Below are 16,656 nucleotides of genomic sequence, written 5' to 3'. Positions count from 1 at the left end.
ATGACATCCAGCCGTGGATGTCCCTTGTCTGCATCGCTGGCCTTTGAACTCAAAGACTTAGACTTTGGCCTAACCTCTAATTCCCCCACATCCCTGAATCTGAACCGACCCTCACCTCTGCTCTAAAGGAGCGTCCTTCTAATCTGAGGCTGTGTTCTCGGGATCCTGGACCCTTCCCCTATTGGAAACATCCTCTCCATGTCCACTCTATCCAGAACTTCTAATGTTTGACAGCTTTCAATGAGATTCCCCCCACCCTGTTTCTTCTAAGCTCCAGTGATTGCAGGCCCAGAGCCATCAAACACTCCTCAAATATTAAAACTTCCACTCCTGGGATTATTCCCCTCTTAGCCCTCTGCTAAATGCCATGACATTGGCTGAGAATTTTGGAAACAGAGGTTTGTTGTTCTGCATTTAATTCTAGCTACTGTTGAGCAGACCGGGTGTCTTGGTAATATTTATTATTTATTTGAAATTCAATAAATTATCTAGCAGCCCAACCACGGAAAGGAATAAACTAGCATCTTAATTACTGTATTTGACTTTATTACACAGCCTAAAAATCTTGGGCAAATTATTTGCATGTTTGTAAGTAATTTACTGAGGAGCATATCTGTTGTCACTGCCTGGAATGAAGGCTTTCCTATGATGCTTTAACATCATTGTGGATGTGTCAGAGAGCCGATGCGATAAAAATGCACAGGCTTCCTCAAGGGACAGACAGGGTGTTGTCGTGAATAGTAAGTCACTAAAGTACTTTGTTTGATGAAGTATTTACAGAGAAGTTTGAAAGATGAGAGAATGCCCAGAGTCTGGGAGACCGTCCAAAGGAGATTAATTATAAATGATGCTATGGATATTGGTTATGTGGGAAGACTAGTGATGTGGATTACTGTACACAAAGTGCTGAGAAACTCTGCAGGTCAGGCAGTATCTATAGAGAGGAATGAACAGTCAATGTTTCAGGCCGAGCCCTTTCATCAGGACTGGAAAGGAAGCGGGGAAAATGCCAGAATAAGCTTAGGTCGGTGGGGGGGAAGGCAAGGAGTACAAGCTGGCAGGCAATGGGTGAGGGGGAAGGCGGGTGGGCGGGCGAGAGGGGATTTATAGTAAGTAACAAAAGGTGTGCTGACACACACACACACAAACTGCAGGAGGAACTCAGCAGGTGAGGCAGCGTCTATGGAGGGAAATAAACAGTCGATGCTTCAAGCCGAAGCCCGTCGTCAGGACTCTGGTCTGGTTTCAGCATCTGCAGGATCTCACTCATTAGTGATGTGGAATGAGCTCATTAGGTTTGAGAAGCTGAGGGCAAAGCCCGGAGGCAAGACAGCGGAAGTATGAAATTTTAGATAAGCAGCAAACGGCGGGAACGCACAGCAGGACGGGCAGAGGGAACAATACGACGCAGAGTGGGGACAGTTCCGGCACAGGGACAAGCCCTTCAGCCACCGGTAACTGTGCCAAACAACGCTGCAGTATGAAATAAACACCCTCAGCCTGTACGTGATGCTTATTCCTTCAATCCCTCAATGTCCACGTGTCTGTCTAAAAGCCTCTTCGGTGCCTCTATTGCACCGGCACTTCTGGCAGCCTGTTCCATGCTCCCACCACTCCTCTCCGTCCGCCAAAGCGCAACGACCTGGTGGCCAGACGTTTTAATTCCGATTCCCATTCCCAGTCTGACAGGTCTTGTGCCACGATGAGGCCGCCCTCAGAGTGGAAGAGCAGCAACTTAAATTCCGTCTGGGTAGCCGCTGACCCGAGGGCTTGGATATAGGTTTTAAAAAATTCCTTTCCCCCCCCCCCCCTTCTGTTCCTCACACGGGCCTCTTACCTCTTCTCACCTGGCTATCGCCTCCCCTGGGTCCCCTCCTCCTATGGTTCACTCCCCTCTCCTATCCGATTCCTTCCTCTCCAGCCCTTTATCTTTCCAACCCATCTGCTTTCACCTGTCACCCTTTAGCTATCCTCCTTCTCCTCCCCTCACCAGGACCATAGCCTCCATACCCCTATCATCCATGTACCTTAAATGCTGAAATCGAACCCGCATCTACCACTTCCCCGGCAGCTCGTTCCACTTTCTCACTCCCCTCTGAGTGAAGAAGATGCCCATCAAGTTCCCCTTAAACATTTCACCTTTCACCCTTAACCCATGACCTCTAGTCACACCCAACCTCAGTGGGAATAAAAGCCTGCTTGCATTTACCCTATCTCTACCCTTCATAACTCTGTGTCATCGTCAGTGTCATCACTATGCGTCATGTCGTATTGACGTGGGCGATCATGGCCTTATCTGTGACCACAATTGTTCTTGGCAACTTTTTCTAGGCAGTTTTTGTACAAGATGGGTGGCCGCAGCCATTATCAATACTTCTCAGAGACTGTCCGCCAGGCGTCAGTGGTCGCATAACCAGGACGTGAACCCAGTTGTTCACACGGCCATCCACCACCTGCTCCTGTGGCAAAACGTGACCCTGATCAGGGGGTTAAGCAGATGCTACACCTTGTCCAAGGGTGAGCTGCAGGCTAGTGGAGGGCAGGAGGGCCTGACACCTCCTTCAGCACCACCCAATTTTGTACGGTTCTGTTAAATCTCCCCTTATTCTCCAACACTCCAGGGAATAATTATATTTCTGTCAGATCTCTCCTCAGCCTGAGATGCTGGAGAGTAAACAAGCCAGATTAGTCCAACTTCTCATGCTCTCTAATCCTGGTGAACCTCTTCTGCACCCTCTCTAAAACCTCCATGTCCTTCCTGTAATGGGGATGACCAGAAACGAATTCAATATCCAACTGTAGGGTATAAAGTAAATTGGGATAAATGAGAAATTTTACCCCTTACCAAAGGAAATTATAATCAATGTCAATTAGTAACTCAATTTTGATGGTCAATAAATGGGATAAAATAATTAGGTATTAGAGTTGATAATGATGTAAAAAATTTATATAAACAAAATTATTTGCCATTATTAAAAAAATAAATGAAGATCTTGATAAATGGATGATGTTACCAATAACATTAATAGGTAGAGTTAATGCTGTAAAAATGAATATATTTCCTAGATTGCAATATTTATTTCAAACTTTACCAATACAATTACCTCAGAAGTTTTTTCAAGAACTGAATAAATATGTAAGGAAATTTCTTTGGAAAGGAAGGATGTCAAGAATACCATTGGAAAAATTGACATGTAAGTTTGATTTAGGAGGGTTACAACTTCCAAATTTTATGAATTATTATAAAGCAAAACAAATTAGATTTATTGCATCTTTTTTTGATGAAGAAAAACCGGCATGGATTAGAATAGAATTAGATAAGATAGGAGAAAACATACCAGAAGATTTTATATATAAGTGGGAATCCAAATGGATACGGGAAAAAAAAGAATCTCCTATATTAAGACTCTTGATTGATTTATGGAATAAGGTAAATATGGACGATGAGATAAAGAAATGTTTATTAGCAAAAAGAACTTTAATTCAAAATAGGCTTATTCCTTTTACAATGGATAATAAACTTTTACATAATTGGTTCCAAAAGGGGATTAAATATATAGGTGATTGTTTTGAAGGAGTTATATTGATGTCATTTGATCAATTAAAAAATAAATATAAAATATCAAATAATACTCTTTTTTGTTATTTTCAATTAAAAGCTTATTTACGAGAAAAGCTGGGTCAAACAATGTTGATGCCAAAACCTAGTGAAATAGAAATATTAATTCAGAAAGGAAAAATTAAAAAAATTATATCTTGTATGTATAATTTGATTCAAAAACAGACTATTAAATCAGGAATTCATAAATCAAGACAGAAATGGGAATCTGATTTGAATGTTAAAATTGATGAAAAAATTGGTCAAGATTATGTTCTGATAGTATGAGAAATACAATAAATGTTCGACTTAGATTAATACAATATAATTTTTTACATCAATTATATATAACACCACAGAAAATAAATAGATTAAATTCAAATATGTCTGACCAATGTTTTCGATGTAATCAAGAAATTGGTACTTTTTTACATTCTACTTGGTCTTGTTTTAAAATCCAACCATTTTGGATAAATCTAAGACTTTTATTGGAACAAATTACTGGAGTACAACTCCAACATAGTCCATTATTATTGTTATTAGGAGACATTGAAGGGACAATACCGAAACTTAAACTGAATAAGTATCAGAAAAAATTTATAAAAATTGCATTGGCAGTAGCCAAAAAAGTTATCGCAGTTACTTGGAAATCTGATTTATATTTATCTATGGATCATTGGAATAATGAAATACATAGTTGTATTCCACTTGAAAAAATTACATACAATCTAAGAAATGAATATGATATATTTTTGAAAATTTGGTTCCCATACCTACAAAAGATAGGATTAAATACATAGGTCCTTTGAAGATAAAATTATAAAGTAATTGGGGAAAGAAAAAATAAATATTAAAATTATTTTGAATTCCATGGAGCATGTGGGGATCCTCCGATATCCAGGCAATCCTTCTCTTCTTTCTTTTTTTTTCTTTCTTTAGACAAGGGTTAAGGGGAGGGGGGAGGGTTAATATTATTTTTCTATTTTTTCACCACATTTATTCTTGTAATTTTCTAAAATTTAATAAATAAATAATTAAAAAAATATATATCCAACTGTGGCCGGACCAGTCTTATATGGTTGACTTGCACTCAGTGCTCCAGCCGATGAGCATACGGTACACCTTCTTTACCATCCTATCCCCTGGCGTTACCACTTTCAATCAGGCATAGACATGACTCCAGGATCTCCCTGTACATCAGCGCTGTCAAGGCTCCCGCTGTAGGGATATGGATCATCTGCAGGCAGAGGAGAATTAGTTCAACTAGTAGAATTAGTTGCGAGCCGAAGGGTCTGTTCCTGTGCTGTACTGTCCAATGTTCTATAGTCTGTGCTCTAGGCTCTATGGTCTATGAACTATGCTCTATGGTTTGTGCTCTATGAACTATGGTCTATGCTCTACAGGCTATGGTCTATGCTCTATGCTCTAAGCTCTATGGTCTATGAACTATGCTCTATGGTCTGTGCTCTATTAACTATGGTCTATGCTCTACAGTCTATGGTCTATGCTCTATGCTCTAAGCTCTATGCTCTAAGGTCAATGGTCTATGAACTATGCTCTATGAACTATGCTCTATGGTCTGTGCTCTATGCTCTGTGGTCTATGGTCTATGCTCTAGGCTCTATGCTCTACAGTCTATGGTCTATGGTTTATGGTCTATGGTCTGTACTCTATGCTCTGTGGTCTATGCTCTAAGCTCTATGGTCTATGGTTTATGGTTTATGCTCTATGTTCTATGGTCTATAGTCTATGGTTTATGGTCTAAGGTCTATGCTCTGTGGTCTATGCTCTAAGCTCTATGCTTTAAGGTGTATGGTCTATGCTCTATGCTCTGTGGTCTATGCTCTACGGTCTATACTCTATGGTCTATGGTCTATACTGTATGGTCTATGGTCTATGCTCTAAGGTCTATGGTCTATGGTCTATATGTTCTAAGGTCTATGCTCTATGCTCTATGTTCTATGGTCTATGGTCTATTGTCTATGGTCTATGCTCTATGCTCTATGTTCTATGGTCTATGGTCTATTGTCTATACTCTATGCTCTATGGTCCTACTCTACTTTCTGCGAAGGCTGAGGAAAGTCCATCTCCCACCCCCCATCCTCATCACATTCTACAGGGGTTGTATTGAGAGTATCCTGAGCAGCTGCATCACTGCCTGGTTCGGAAATTGCACTGTCTCGGATCGCAAGACCCTGCAACGGATAGTGAGGTCAGCTGAGAAGATCATTGGGGTCTCTCTTCCCGCCATCACGGACATTTACACTACACGCTGCATCTGCAAAGCAAACAGCATTATGAAGGACCCCACGCACCCCTCATACAATCTCTTCTCCCCCCTGCCATCTGGGAAAAGGCTCTGAAGCATTCAGGCTCTCACGACCAGACTGTGCAACAGTTTCTTCCCCCAAGCTATCAGACTCCTCAATACCCAGAGCCTGGACTGACACTAACTTACTGCCCTCTACTGTGCCTATTGTCTTGCTTATTATTTATTGTAATGCCTGCACTGTTTTGTGCACTTTATGCAGTCCTGGGTAGGTCTGTAGTCTAGTGTAGCTTTCTCTGTGTTGTTTTTTATACGTAGTTCAGTCTAGTTTTTGTACTGTGTCATGTAACACCATGGTCCTGAAAAACATTGTCTCATTTTAACTGTGTACTGTACCAGCAGTTACAGTCGAAATGACAATAAAAGTGACTTGACTTGACTTGACTTGACTATGGTCTGAGTTCTATGGTCTATACTCTAGGATCCATGCTCTATGCTGTATGGTCTATGGTCTGTGGTCTATGCTCTATGATCTATGGTCTATTCTCTATGGTCTATGGTCTATGCTCTATGATCTATGGTCTATACTCTATGATCTATGGTCTATGCTCTGTGGTCTATGGTCTAAACTATATGGTCTATGGTCTATACTCTATGATCTATGGTCTAAACTTTCTGCTGTCTGCTCTATGGTCTATGGTCTAAACTATATGGTCTATGCTCTGTGGTCTATGGTCTATACTCTATGATCTATGGTCTATGCTCTATGGTCTATGGTCTATACTCTATGATCTATGGTCTATACTATATGGTCTATGCTCTATGGTCTATGGTCTATGCTCTATGGTCTATGGTCTAAACTATATGTTCTATGGTCTATGCTCTATGATCTATGGTCTATACTCTATGGTCTATGCTCTGTGATCTATGGTCTATACTCTATGATCTATGGTCTATACTCTATGGTCTATGCTCTATGGTCTATGGTCTATACTCTATGATCTATGGTCTATACTCTATGATCTATGCTCTGTGGTCTATGCTCCACACTCTTTCCCCTTACATTTGACCTTGCAAGCTGCAGCATTTCACATCTGCCCAGATTACGCTGCTTAAACACAACAGATTCTGCAGATGCTGGTAACCTTGAGCACTAGACGCCACAAAATGCTGGAGGAACTCAGCAGGTCAGACACATGGAGCAGAGTTAACAGTCGCCATTTCAGGCTGAGTCACTTCACCAAGACTGGTAGGGCAGGGGGCAGAAGCCAGAAGGTGGGGGGAAGGGAAAGGCTTAAAAGATGGCAGGTGATACGTGAGACCAGGTGAGGGGGAAGGTGGGTCAGTGACGGAGGGGAGATGAATTAAGAAGCTGGGAGGTGATAGGTGGAAAAGGCTGGAGAAGAAGGAATCTGATAGGAGAGGAGAGTGGGCCATGGGAGAAAGGGAAGGAGGAAGGTCAGCAGAGGGAGGTGACGGGCAGGTGAGGAGAAGGGGTAAGAGGGGAGCCAGATGGGGAATCGAAAAAGAAGGAAGGGGGAGGGGGGAGGAATTACTAGAGGTTCGAGAAATTGCCATTAATGCCATCAGGTTGGAGGCTACCCAGAAGTAATCTGAAGTGTTGCTCCTGTAACTTGAAATGGCCTTATTGCGGTGGTAGGGGAGCCCTTGAATGACATGTCAGTATAATTAATACGGGTGGCCATCGTAAAACCTTGCCTTATTGTGGCGGACAGAGAGAACATGCTCTAATCGGAAACCAAGTGTGATGTAATTTGTTGCTCCGCAATACTTTATTACTAACCGATGTGTTTTCCACCCCTTGTCTCAGATATCTCGGTCAGCCTGCTCTCCGTGATTGTCACCTTCTGCGGCATCGTGCTTCTCGGGGTCTCTCTCTTTGTCTCCTGGAAGCTGTGCTGGATCCCATGGCGGGACAGAGGCCTGAACCCTCAGCGCCAGAACTCTCACCACCATCCCCACCACCACCTCCATCACCACCACTCACACTTCACGGACCTCGCTGTCGACAGGGTGGACAGTGGGTCTGAGATGCCCGAGAGGTCCTACCTCGACCTGGAGTCCTACCCAGAGTCCGGTGTCAAGCTGAGCCAGACCTCTCCGGATATCCCGGTGGACACCAACTCAGGGAGTAAGGAGAACAGCATCCCGAATGCGCACTCCCAGCAGCAAGTCTCCGCACCTCCTCCGGCAACAAGGTGGGAAGCGTCGGTCAGCCGCACGTTGGAGCTGGCTCTTAGGGCTGCGAGTTCGGGAAGTGTGAATTTTAGGCCGGAAGACTTAGGAGCGGAGATAGGCCCTTTGGCATGGCTGATTTATTATCCCTCTCAAACCCTATTCTCCTTCCTTCTCCCCATAACCTTTGATGCCCTTTCTAATCAGAAGCTATCAACCGCCTCTTTAAATACACCCATTGACTTGGCCTCCACAACTGTCTGTGGCGATGAATTCCATAGATTCACCACCCTCTGCCAGAAGAAATCCCTCCTCATCTCCATCCTAAAGGGCATCCTTCTCTTCCGGGACAGAGGCCTCTGGTCCTAAGTCTCTCACTAGAGGAGTTATATGTAGTTTTTCGACGATGGAGGTGAGGGAGAGGTTTTAGCAGACTTGTGGCATTGCCAGCTTGGCCTAACCAGACCACTCCAGCATTTGTACTCCCTATGAACCCTGACTATCCTTCTCACAATGACGTTATAAAGATCCAGGTTCAAATTCAGATTTGAAATGCAGCATTGATGTTAATAACCAACACACCGACGGGAAAAAAATACAAACTGAGCAAACACAAAGCAGCAAGTAATCCTGAGGGCACGGGCTGTAGAGTCCTTGAAAGGGAGTCTATCGGCTGTGGACTGGGTTCAGAGCTGTGGTGAGTGAAGTTCTCCACACTGGTTCGGGAGGGAACCTGATGGGTAGTAAATGCTCCTGAACCTGGCGGTGTGGGACCTAAGGCAGCGGTGAGAGGAGAGGAAGGCCTGGGTGGTGGGGGTCCCCGATGATGGACGCTGCTTCCTTTGTGGCAGCGCACCTTGCAGATGTGCTCAGTGGTGGTGGGGGGTTGGGGGGGAGCTTCTTCCTGTGATGGAATGGGCTGTGGCCAGCACTTTCTGTAGGGTTTTCTGTTTCTGGGCGGTGGCCATGATACAACCAGTCAGGATATTCTCCACTGTGCGTCAATAAAAAGTTTGTTAAAGTTTTAAAAGCTTTGCAAACTTCTAAGAAAGTATAGTCGCTGTCATGCCTTCCTTATGTTGGTACCTACATGCTGGTCCCAGAACAGACCTGCTAATATGGTAGTGCTAAGGAATTTATGGTTATTTGCCCTCACCCCCTCTGGTCCCCTATTGAGGACTGGTTTATGAACCTTTGGCTTCTTTCCCCTGTAGTCAATAATCAGCTCTTTGGTTTTGCTGACTTTGTGTGAGAGGTTGTAGTTGTGGCACCACTCAGCTTTAATTTCCCTCCTGTATGCCGATTCCCTTGCAGATTTAACTCACTCCCAAGACCAATCCCACAGCAGTTAAGCAGCCCAGACTTTGGGACTCAAGCTGACGAGAAGGTGGAGCAAGTAACCAGCATTGGGCAGATCAAGCCTGAGTTGTACAAACAGCGGTCGATCGACGCGGAGGCCAAGAAACACCAGAAGGGCAACTGTGGCCGGATCAACTTCCTGCTGCGCTACACCTACGCGAGTGAGCAGCTGATCGTTAAGATCCTGAAGGCCCTTGACCTCCCCGCCAAAGACGCCAACGGATTCTCCGACCCCTACGTGAAGATCTACCTACTGCCTGACCGCAAGAAGAAGTTCCAGACCAAGGTCCATCGCAAGACACTCAACCCGATCTTCAACGAGACCTTCCACTTCAACGTGTCCTTCAACGAGCTCCAGAATCGCAAGCTGCACTTTAGCATCTATGACTTTGACCGCTTCTCTCGGCATGACCTCATTGGGCAGGTGGTGCTGGACAACCTCCTGGAGCTCTCCGACCTCTCTGAAGGCACGACCATGTGGCGAGACATTCTGGAAGGCACCTCGGTGAGTTGTATTGGGGTAGGGAAGGAGGAGGGGGGAGGTTAATTTGTTGGCACATCATAGAGTGACGGAGTCATACGGTTCCTTCAGCCCTACTGGTTCATGCTGACCAAAATTCCTGCCCAATTCTATCCCATTTGCCAGCGTTCGGTCCATATCCCTCTAAACCAGGGGTTCCCAACCTTATCATGCCATGGACCAATGTCATTAACTGGGAGGACTGTGGACCCCAAGCTGGGAACCCCAGCTCGAAACCTTTCCTTTCCATGTATATGTCCAAGTGGTCTTAAATATTGTTGATGGATTTGCTTCAACCACTTCTTCTGGCTCCTCATTCCATGTACACACCGCCTCTGCATGAAAAAATTGCCCCATGGTCTCCTATTACCTCTCTCCTCTCACCTTAAACCTGTGCCCTCAAACTCTTCTTCTTTTGACTTGAAATGGTGGCTGGCAGTCCAACTTAAAGGTGGATTATTGCCACCAACTGGACTGGAGTGTGGTGTAGAGAAAGGGGGAGGGGGGAAACCTTTACTACTTCTCTTTTCAAATGAAAGGTAAGTGACCCCAGAAAGCCGGATAGATTGTAAGTAACGAAAGACAATACTGTGAGTTAAATTAAACCCACTCTCATAACTTAACAAAGTTTTAAAATGAGAACTATCAACCCCCAAAAGATTGTAGTGAAGTCTGCAGTTGATTTATTTTAATCTTATATACTTCACACTGTAATAATATATGTTCAACTGTTTCAAAATGATGACAAAATCTGCACAACCAGGGTGATGTTTTCCAACAAGATGTAAGGAATAATTAAGCATAGTATGTCCAATTCTAAGAGGCGTCAAAATAAATCTTTCCCCTCTTGTTTTACCCCCTTCTCCCAAAAACCCATCAGTTTTATGTATTCTGTAAAGGTGTCACCCCTTATACCCATTATTCCTCAAGTCATGCTATAAACCCCCCCAGTTCTTAACCCTACCCCAACCCAAGGAAAAAAGACTTGAGTACCTTCTCCTGATCTATGAGACACCTGCGTTGATTGGACAGGAAATCGGCGCTCACTATCACTGATGAAACACGAGTGTTGATTGGACAGGAACCTCGGGATCACTGCTGCTGATGAAAAAACTGTGTTGATTGGGCAGGACCAGCTTCTCATGAACATTCAATTGACTACCCGTCAATAGGGCAGAACCTGGTCCTCGTTAACATTGACTGAACTCTCAAAGTAAGTGGTCAGAACCTAGCTTAATTAGCATTGAAATTAGCGTTTACTAGCATTTAGTAAAATGCACTTGGGCTATTGTGAGCAGTTTTGGGCCCCTTATCTAAGAAAGGATTTACTGGTATTGTAGAGGGTCCGGAGAAGGTTTATGAGAATGACCCTGGGAATGACAGGGTTAACATATGAGATTCAGGGTTATTTAATGTACCCAAGTGTAACGGAGAGCACAATAATTGTTACTCTGGACCCAACGTAGCACTAAACAGCATAATAAAATACAGACGACAATAAAACAAACATAAGCGCAATAAAATATAAATACATAAAATAGCTTATTTACATAGTCTGATTGTACGTACATAAAGTACCTTATGTGCATTACTGTGCTAAAGTCTTAGGTATATGAAATAAAAATCAGTAAAGCAAAGATGCTTTCAATGTAGTGAAATGAAATGTTTCTAAATACCAACAATTTACTATAAAGAGCGTAAACAGTAAAGAAATCTAAATCAGATCAATATTTGGTGTGACTACCTTTGCCTTTAAACTGCATGAATTCTCTTAGGTACACTGGCGTGCAGTTTTATAAGAAAATCGGCTGGTAGGTTGTTACAAGCATCTTGGAGAAGTTTCACAGTTCTTCTGCAGCCTTTGAATGTCTCGCTTGCTTCGGCCTCTCCAGGTAATCCCAGGCAGCCTCAGGGACGTTGAGATCAGGGCTCTGCAGAGGCCTTACAATCTGAAACCATATTAAAAAATCGAGGGTGCCGGAGACTTTGGCATAAGGTGACTCTGACAGGGAACGATAACGTGGTGGTTGTGGGGGAGTGTGGTGTCCTGGTGGGCGGAGATATTGATCAGGATTTCTGCTTGGGGAAAGCAACTGGTTTTGAGCCTGGATGTCCTGGTGTGGATGCTGTGTTGGGTCCTCCCGGACGGGAGTGGGACAAATAGTCCACAAGCTGGGTGGGTGGGATCCTTTACGATATTGCTACCCTTTTAATGGCACCTTCCTGTATATGTCCCTGATGTTGGTGATGTATTGGGCTGAGGTGGTTGCCTGTTGTACAGGCTTCCTATTGGAGTGTGCATCTGTAGAGTATTGATGCCTTTCAGTACTCATAATGTGAGTATCGAGGATCATCTGATGACTCTGGGCTTGTAGTCACTGGAATGTATAAGAATGAGGTGGGATCTCATTGAAACCCGTTGAGTGGGTTGAGTGGACTTGGAGTGGATGTTTCCCGTCGTGGTGGAGTTTAGGACCAGAGGGAACAGCCTCAGAAGAGAAGGTTATCCCTTTAGAATGGAGATGAGGAGGAAATTCTTTAACCAGAGGGTGGTGACTCTGTGGAATTCCTTGCTTCAGTCAGCTGCGAAGGCTTAATCATTGGATATATTTAAAGCAGAGGCTGATAGATGGTTGATTAGTAAAGGTATCAAAGGATATGGGTTAGGAATGGGGTGAGAGGGAATATAAGTTAACCATGGCAGAGCAGGCTCGATGGGCCGAGTGGTCTAATTCTGCTCCCATGTCTTCTGGTCTTATTGTCTGAATACCCATGTTGATCAGGCAGAGCCCAGAACTTTGTAGTGGAGACACAGGATGCTGTCCATTGCCTCCGTAGTTGCTGCCTGGCCCAGTGAGCTTCACCAGCAGCTCAATAACTCTCTCGTACTGATCGGGTGAGCCTGGTCTTTGCCAGCGTTAGACTCAAGAGGCCGTGCAGATGCTGGAAATCTAGAGCAACACACACAATTCCTGGACCCAAGTCACCCCTACCGCAATCTATTCCAGCTGCTACCATCCGGGAAACGGTACCGCAGCATAAAAGCCAGGACCAACAGGCTCCGGGACAGCTTTTTCCACCGGGCCATCAGACTGATGAACTCGGGCTGATCTGAGTGTATTTCTATGTTACGTTGACCGTTCTATTTATCATAAATTATTTTAAATTACTATGATTGCATATTGCACATTTAGACAGAGGTGTAAAGATTTTTACTCCTCTTGTATGTGAAGGATGTAAGAAATAAAGGTAATTCAGTTCAACTCAACGGGTTAGAGAGCATCTGTGGATGGGAATAAGCAGTCGATGTATCAGACCAAGTCTTGATAAAGGGTCCCGGCAGAAATGTCGACTATTTATTCCCATCCCTAGATGCTCCCTGACCTGCTGAGCTCCTCCGACACATTCTGTGTACTAATTCATCAGCATTAATTAGGTGAAAACTTTGAGTAACTGTTAGCATTGATCGAGCAACACTCACTTCTCCCTGGCATTGATTGAGTGCGACCTGGTACGAGGTAAACGTTGATTGGGTGTTAGTGTTGACGGAGCAGGGGTAGATCCTTGTTAGTATTAGTTAGGTGCTAATATTATTAAGTTGTACCTGAAATAGCATGACATTGTAATGCCATTAGATATAGGAGCAGAATTAGGCCATTCTGCCCATCGAATCTGCTCCGCCATTTGATCATGCCAAGTTTTCATCCCTCTCAACCCCGTTCTCCTGCATTCTCCCCTTAACCATTGACACCCTTACTTGCAAAATAGCAGAAGAACGCAGCAGGTCAGGCAGCACCTAGAGAGACAAAGAAACAGGTGATTTGTTTCCACGGATGCTGACTGACCTGCTGAGTTTCTCCAGCTTGTTGTGTGTGTTGAAGAAACAGTTGATGTTTTGGGACAAACCCTTGAGCTGGACTGGAAAGGCAGGGGAGGGAAGTCTGAATAAGAAGGTGCTGAGAAAGGAGTAGAGCAAGCCGGGAAGTGATCAGTGAAACCTAGCGAGGGGCAAGGTGGGTGCGTGGGGGTAAAGAGGAATAAATGAGAACCTGGGAGGTGACTGGTGGAAGAGGTAAAGGGCTGAAGAGAGGCGCCAGAGTGAGATGGTGGGCACATGTGGCAAAGAGGAGGGAAAGAGGATAACCAGAATGGGAACGGAGAAAGAGCAAAGGGAACGGGGGCAGGGAGAGAAATAAATGGAAGTTGGAGAAATCGATGCTCAGACCATCAATTCGGAGGCCACCCATGCAGAACATGAGGTGTTGCTCCCCGAAGATGCTGCTGGCTTCGTCCAGCATTTTGTGTGAGTGTTTCTCTGAATTTCCAGCATCTGCAGAATCTCTTGTGGTCATTGCAAGCACTGACAGAGAGGAAGGGAAGGAAGAGGAGGAAGAGGGAGGGGAGGAGCTCTAGTCAGTAACTGATTCCCTCTGTCGTACAGTGCCTACCAGCCCCAATAAAGCAGGTCTTTAATCTCGCATGACAAGATGGCTCTCCTGACACCACTCTGCTTAATACATCCAGCAGCGGTCAGGGTAAACGATTGTTTGCCTTATCAGTTCGCTGAGACTCCTGCTTAGCCTCGAATGCGTAGGCTGACAGAGGAAGACTCCTCTGAGCCACTTTAGAGCGCATCAAATCTAAACTGCTGTCAGCATACAGTGTGTATCCCTGGGCACATACTGCCTGCCCTGTAGTTTTCTGTCCAATCTTTCAGCTGCGTTGGGAACAGCTTGAGCTGAGAATGTGACTCGCTTCATCACCATCTGTTTTGCTGAAAGGGGTCGTAATTATAGCATCAGAATGAGGCCATTCAGCCCACACTGCCTGAACTAGCTCTTAGGCACTGAACCTTTTGTTTTGTCACTGCTCCTTCCCTTTGCCTTATTTGGATGGATGTTTCCCAGTCAAATATCTAAAGATGAACGGTGGACTTTATTTGTCACACATACATCGAGGCACGTGGTGAAGTGTGTTGCTCGCGGAGCTCCTTGATAGTTGTTAGGGCCCAACCGTTCACAGAGACTAGATTAGTGTTACTTGTCACAGGCATGTCAAGGTGTCGAAAGAAACAGTGGAACGACCGGTACGGTCCGAGGATGTGCTGGGGGCAGCCCGCAAGTGTACACCACACATCAGGCACCAACATAGCGTGCCCACAGCTTACTAATCCTGACCCGTATCTCTTCCCAGAGGAATGTGGAGAACTCAGAGAGGAAACTCACACAATCATGGCAACAAACTCCTTACAGAAAGCAGGGGGAATTGAACTCTGAACTTCCAATCGAAGGGGCGGTAAAGGGTAGCAGTGACCACGACGCCACCCTGCCAACTAGACATGTTGGCCTTTGAACTTGCTGGCACATGGCCTTTTCTGAGCTGCCTCTGAGATTGGGGACGACCCTGGATTTGTGTGTTCCAGCTCTCAACTGGAGTTTTTGTACGACCACACAGACTCATCCACACAGATAGGGCTGGCAGAGGTCGCAGGCGGGGTGGGCGGACGGGAGTTTTCGAGATGGCTTACCTCTTCTGCTACTTGCCTAGGGTCACTGTGTGATCTTGGCAAGCAGCCTCAAAGTTCACAACACAATCCTGAACACTCCTCCGCTTGGAGTGGTCACGCACGAGGGGTTCCCAGGAGACAGTGTGGAGACTGTATTTCTTCAAGGCTTCCTTGAGGATAATGAAATAGGAACAAGATAAGGCATTTGGTCCTACAATCCTGTCTTACCACAATCTGCACTGGATTCACCTCCCTTTTTGCATCTGTCCGCCATCGATCTGCTCCACCTTAAATTTATCCAAGTTAAGTTATTAAGGGTATAGGCAAGGAAAATGAAAGTAACCTTTCTCTACTGATGTTGGGTGAGGCGAGAACCATAGGTCAAAGGTTAAGTGTGAAATATTTAAAGGGAATCTGACGGGAAACCTCTGTGCTGACAGGGTAACGAGAGTGTGGAGCAAGCTTCCGGTGGAAGTGGGGAATGCGGGTTGGATTGCAACTCTTAAGAAAAGTTTGGATAAGTAGATGGATGGGAGGGGCATGGAGGGCTGTGATCCAGACGTGAGTCAATTGGACTTGGCAGAATAACAATTCAGCATGGACTAGATGGGCTGAGGGGTCTGTTTCCGTGCTGTGGTGTTCTATGTTGGGTGGTGGGGTGGAGATACGTCTCTACCAAAGGAGACATAATGCCCTTCCTCCCTCCGCTAGCCTGCAGGTTGCCCTTGGGCAAGGTGTAGCACCTGCCTCGTCCCCAGAACAGGATCATGTGAAGCCCTGTGAGCAGATGGTGGATGGTCGAATAAACAGCCAGTGCACATCACAAGTCCTGGTTATGCGACCACTGACACCAGGCAGACAATCTCTGAAGAGTATTGACAATGGCTGGGGTCACTCCTTTTGTAAAGACACTGCCCAGAAGAAGGCAACAGCAAATCACTTCTCTAGGAAAATTTGCCAAGAAGAATCATAGCCATGGAAACAGCATGATTGCCTACGTCATACAAAACGAACAAGTGTTCCATGACTATCGCTCCACATTATGATCAGATTTCCCTTTGGGTGGAAAATTCCAAAAATTCACCAGTCTCTAAAAGAAGGGATTTTCAAAATATCTCCTTTTGTTCATGATTCTCTGGTGAGAATATCTCAACATCTGCCCTGAAAATCCCCTCAGTCTTCTAAACACTGAGAAATACAGCCCCAAA

At 44.9% G+C, this 16,656-nt stretch overlaps 1 protein-coding gene across 3 annotated transcripts in view; it reads left to right on the top strand.

The window, feature by feature from the left end:
• Nucleotides 1-16,656, top strand: part of syt3 (synaptotagmin III) — a 132,228-nt gene that overhangs the window by 65,975 nt on the left and 49,597 nt on the right. For all 3 annotated transcript variants that reach the window (XM_059953965.1, XM_059953966.1, XM_059953967.1), the window contains 2 exons: nt 7,699-8,086; nt 9,378-9,927. In XM_059953965.1, the coding sequence (XP_059809948.1) occupies nt 7,699-8,086; nt 9,378-9,927 (938 nt within the window). The remainder of the gene's footprint in view (nt 1-7,698; nt 8,087-9,377; nt 9,928-16,656) is intronic.

Source organism: Hypanus sabinus, chromosome 29 (assembly GCF_030144855.1).
Source record: "Hypanus sabinus isolate sHypSab1 chromosome 29, sHypSab1.hap1, whole genome shotgun sequence".
NCBI classification, from domain to species: Eukaryota; Metazoa; Chordata; class Chondrichthyes; order Myliobatiformes; family Dasyatidae; genus Hypanus; species Hypanus sabinus.
Note: the sequence above shows the minus strand (reverse complement) of the source record. Positions and strands in the feature narration are given on the sequence as shown.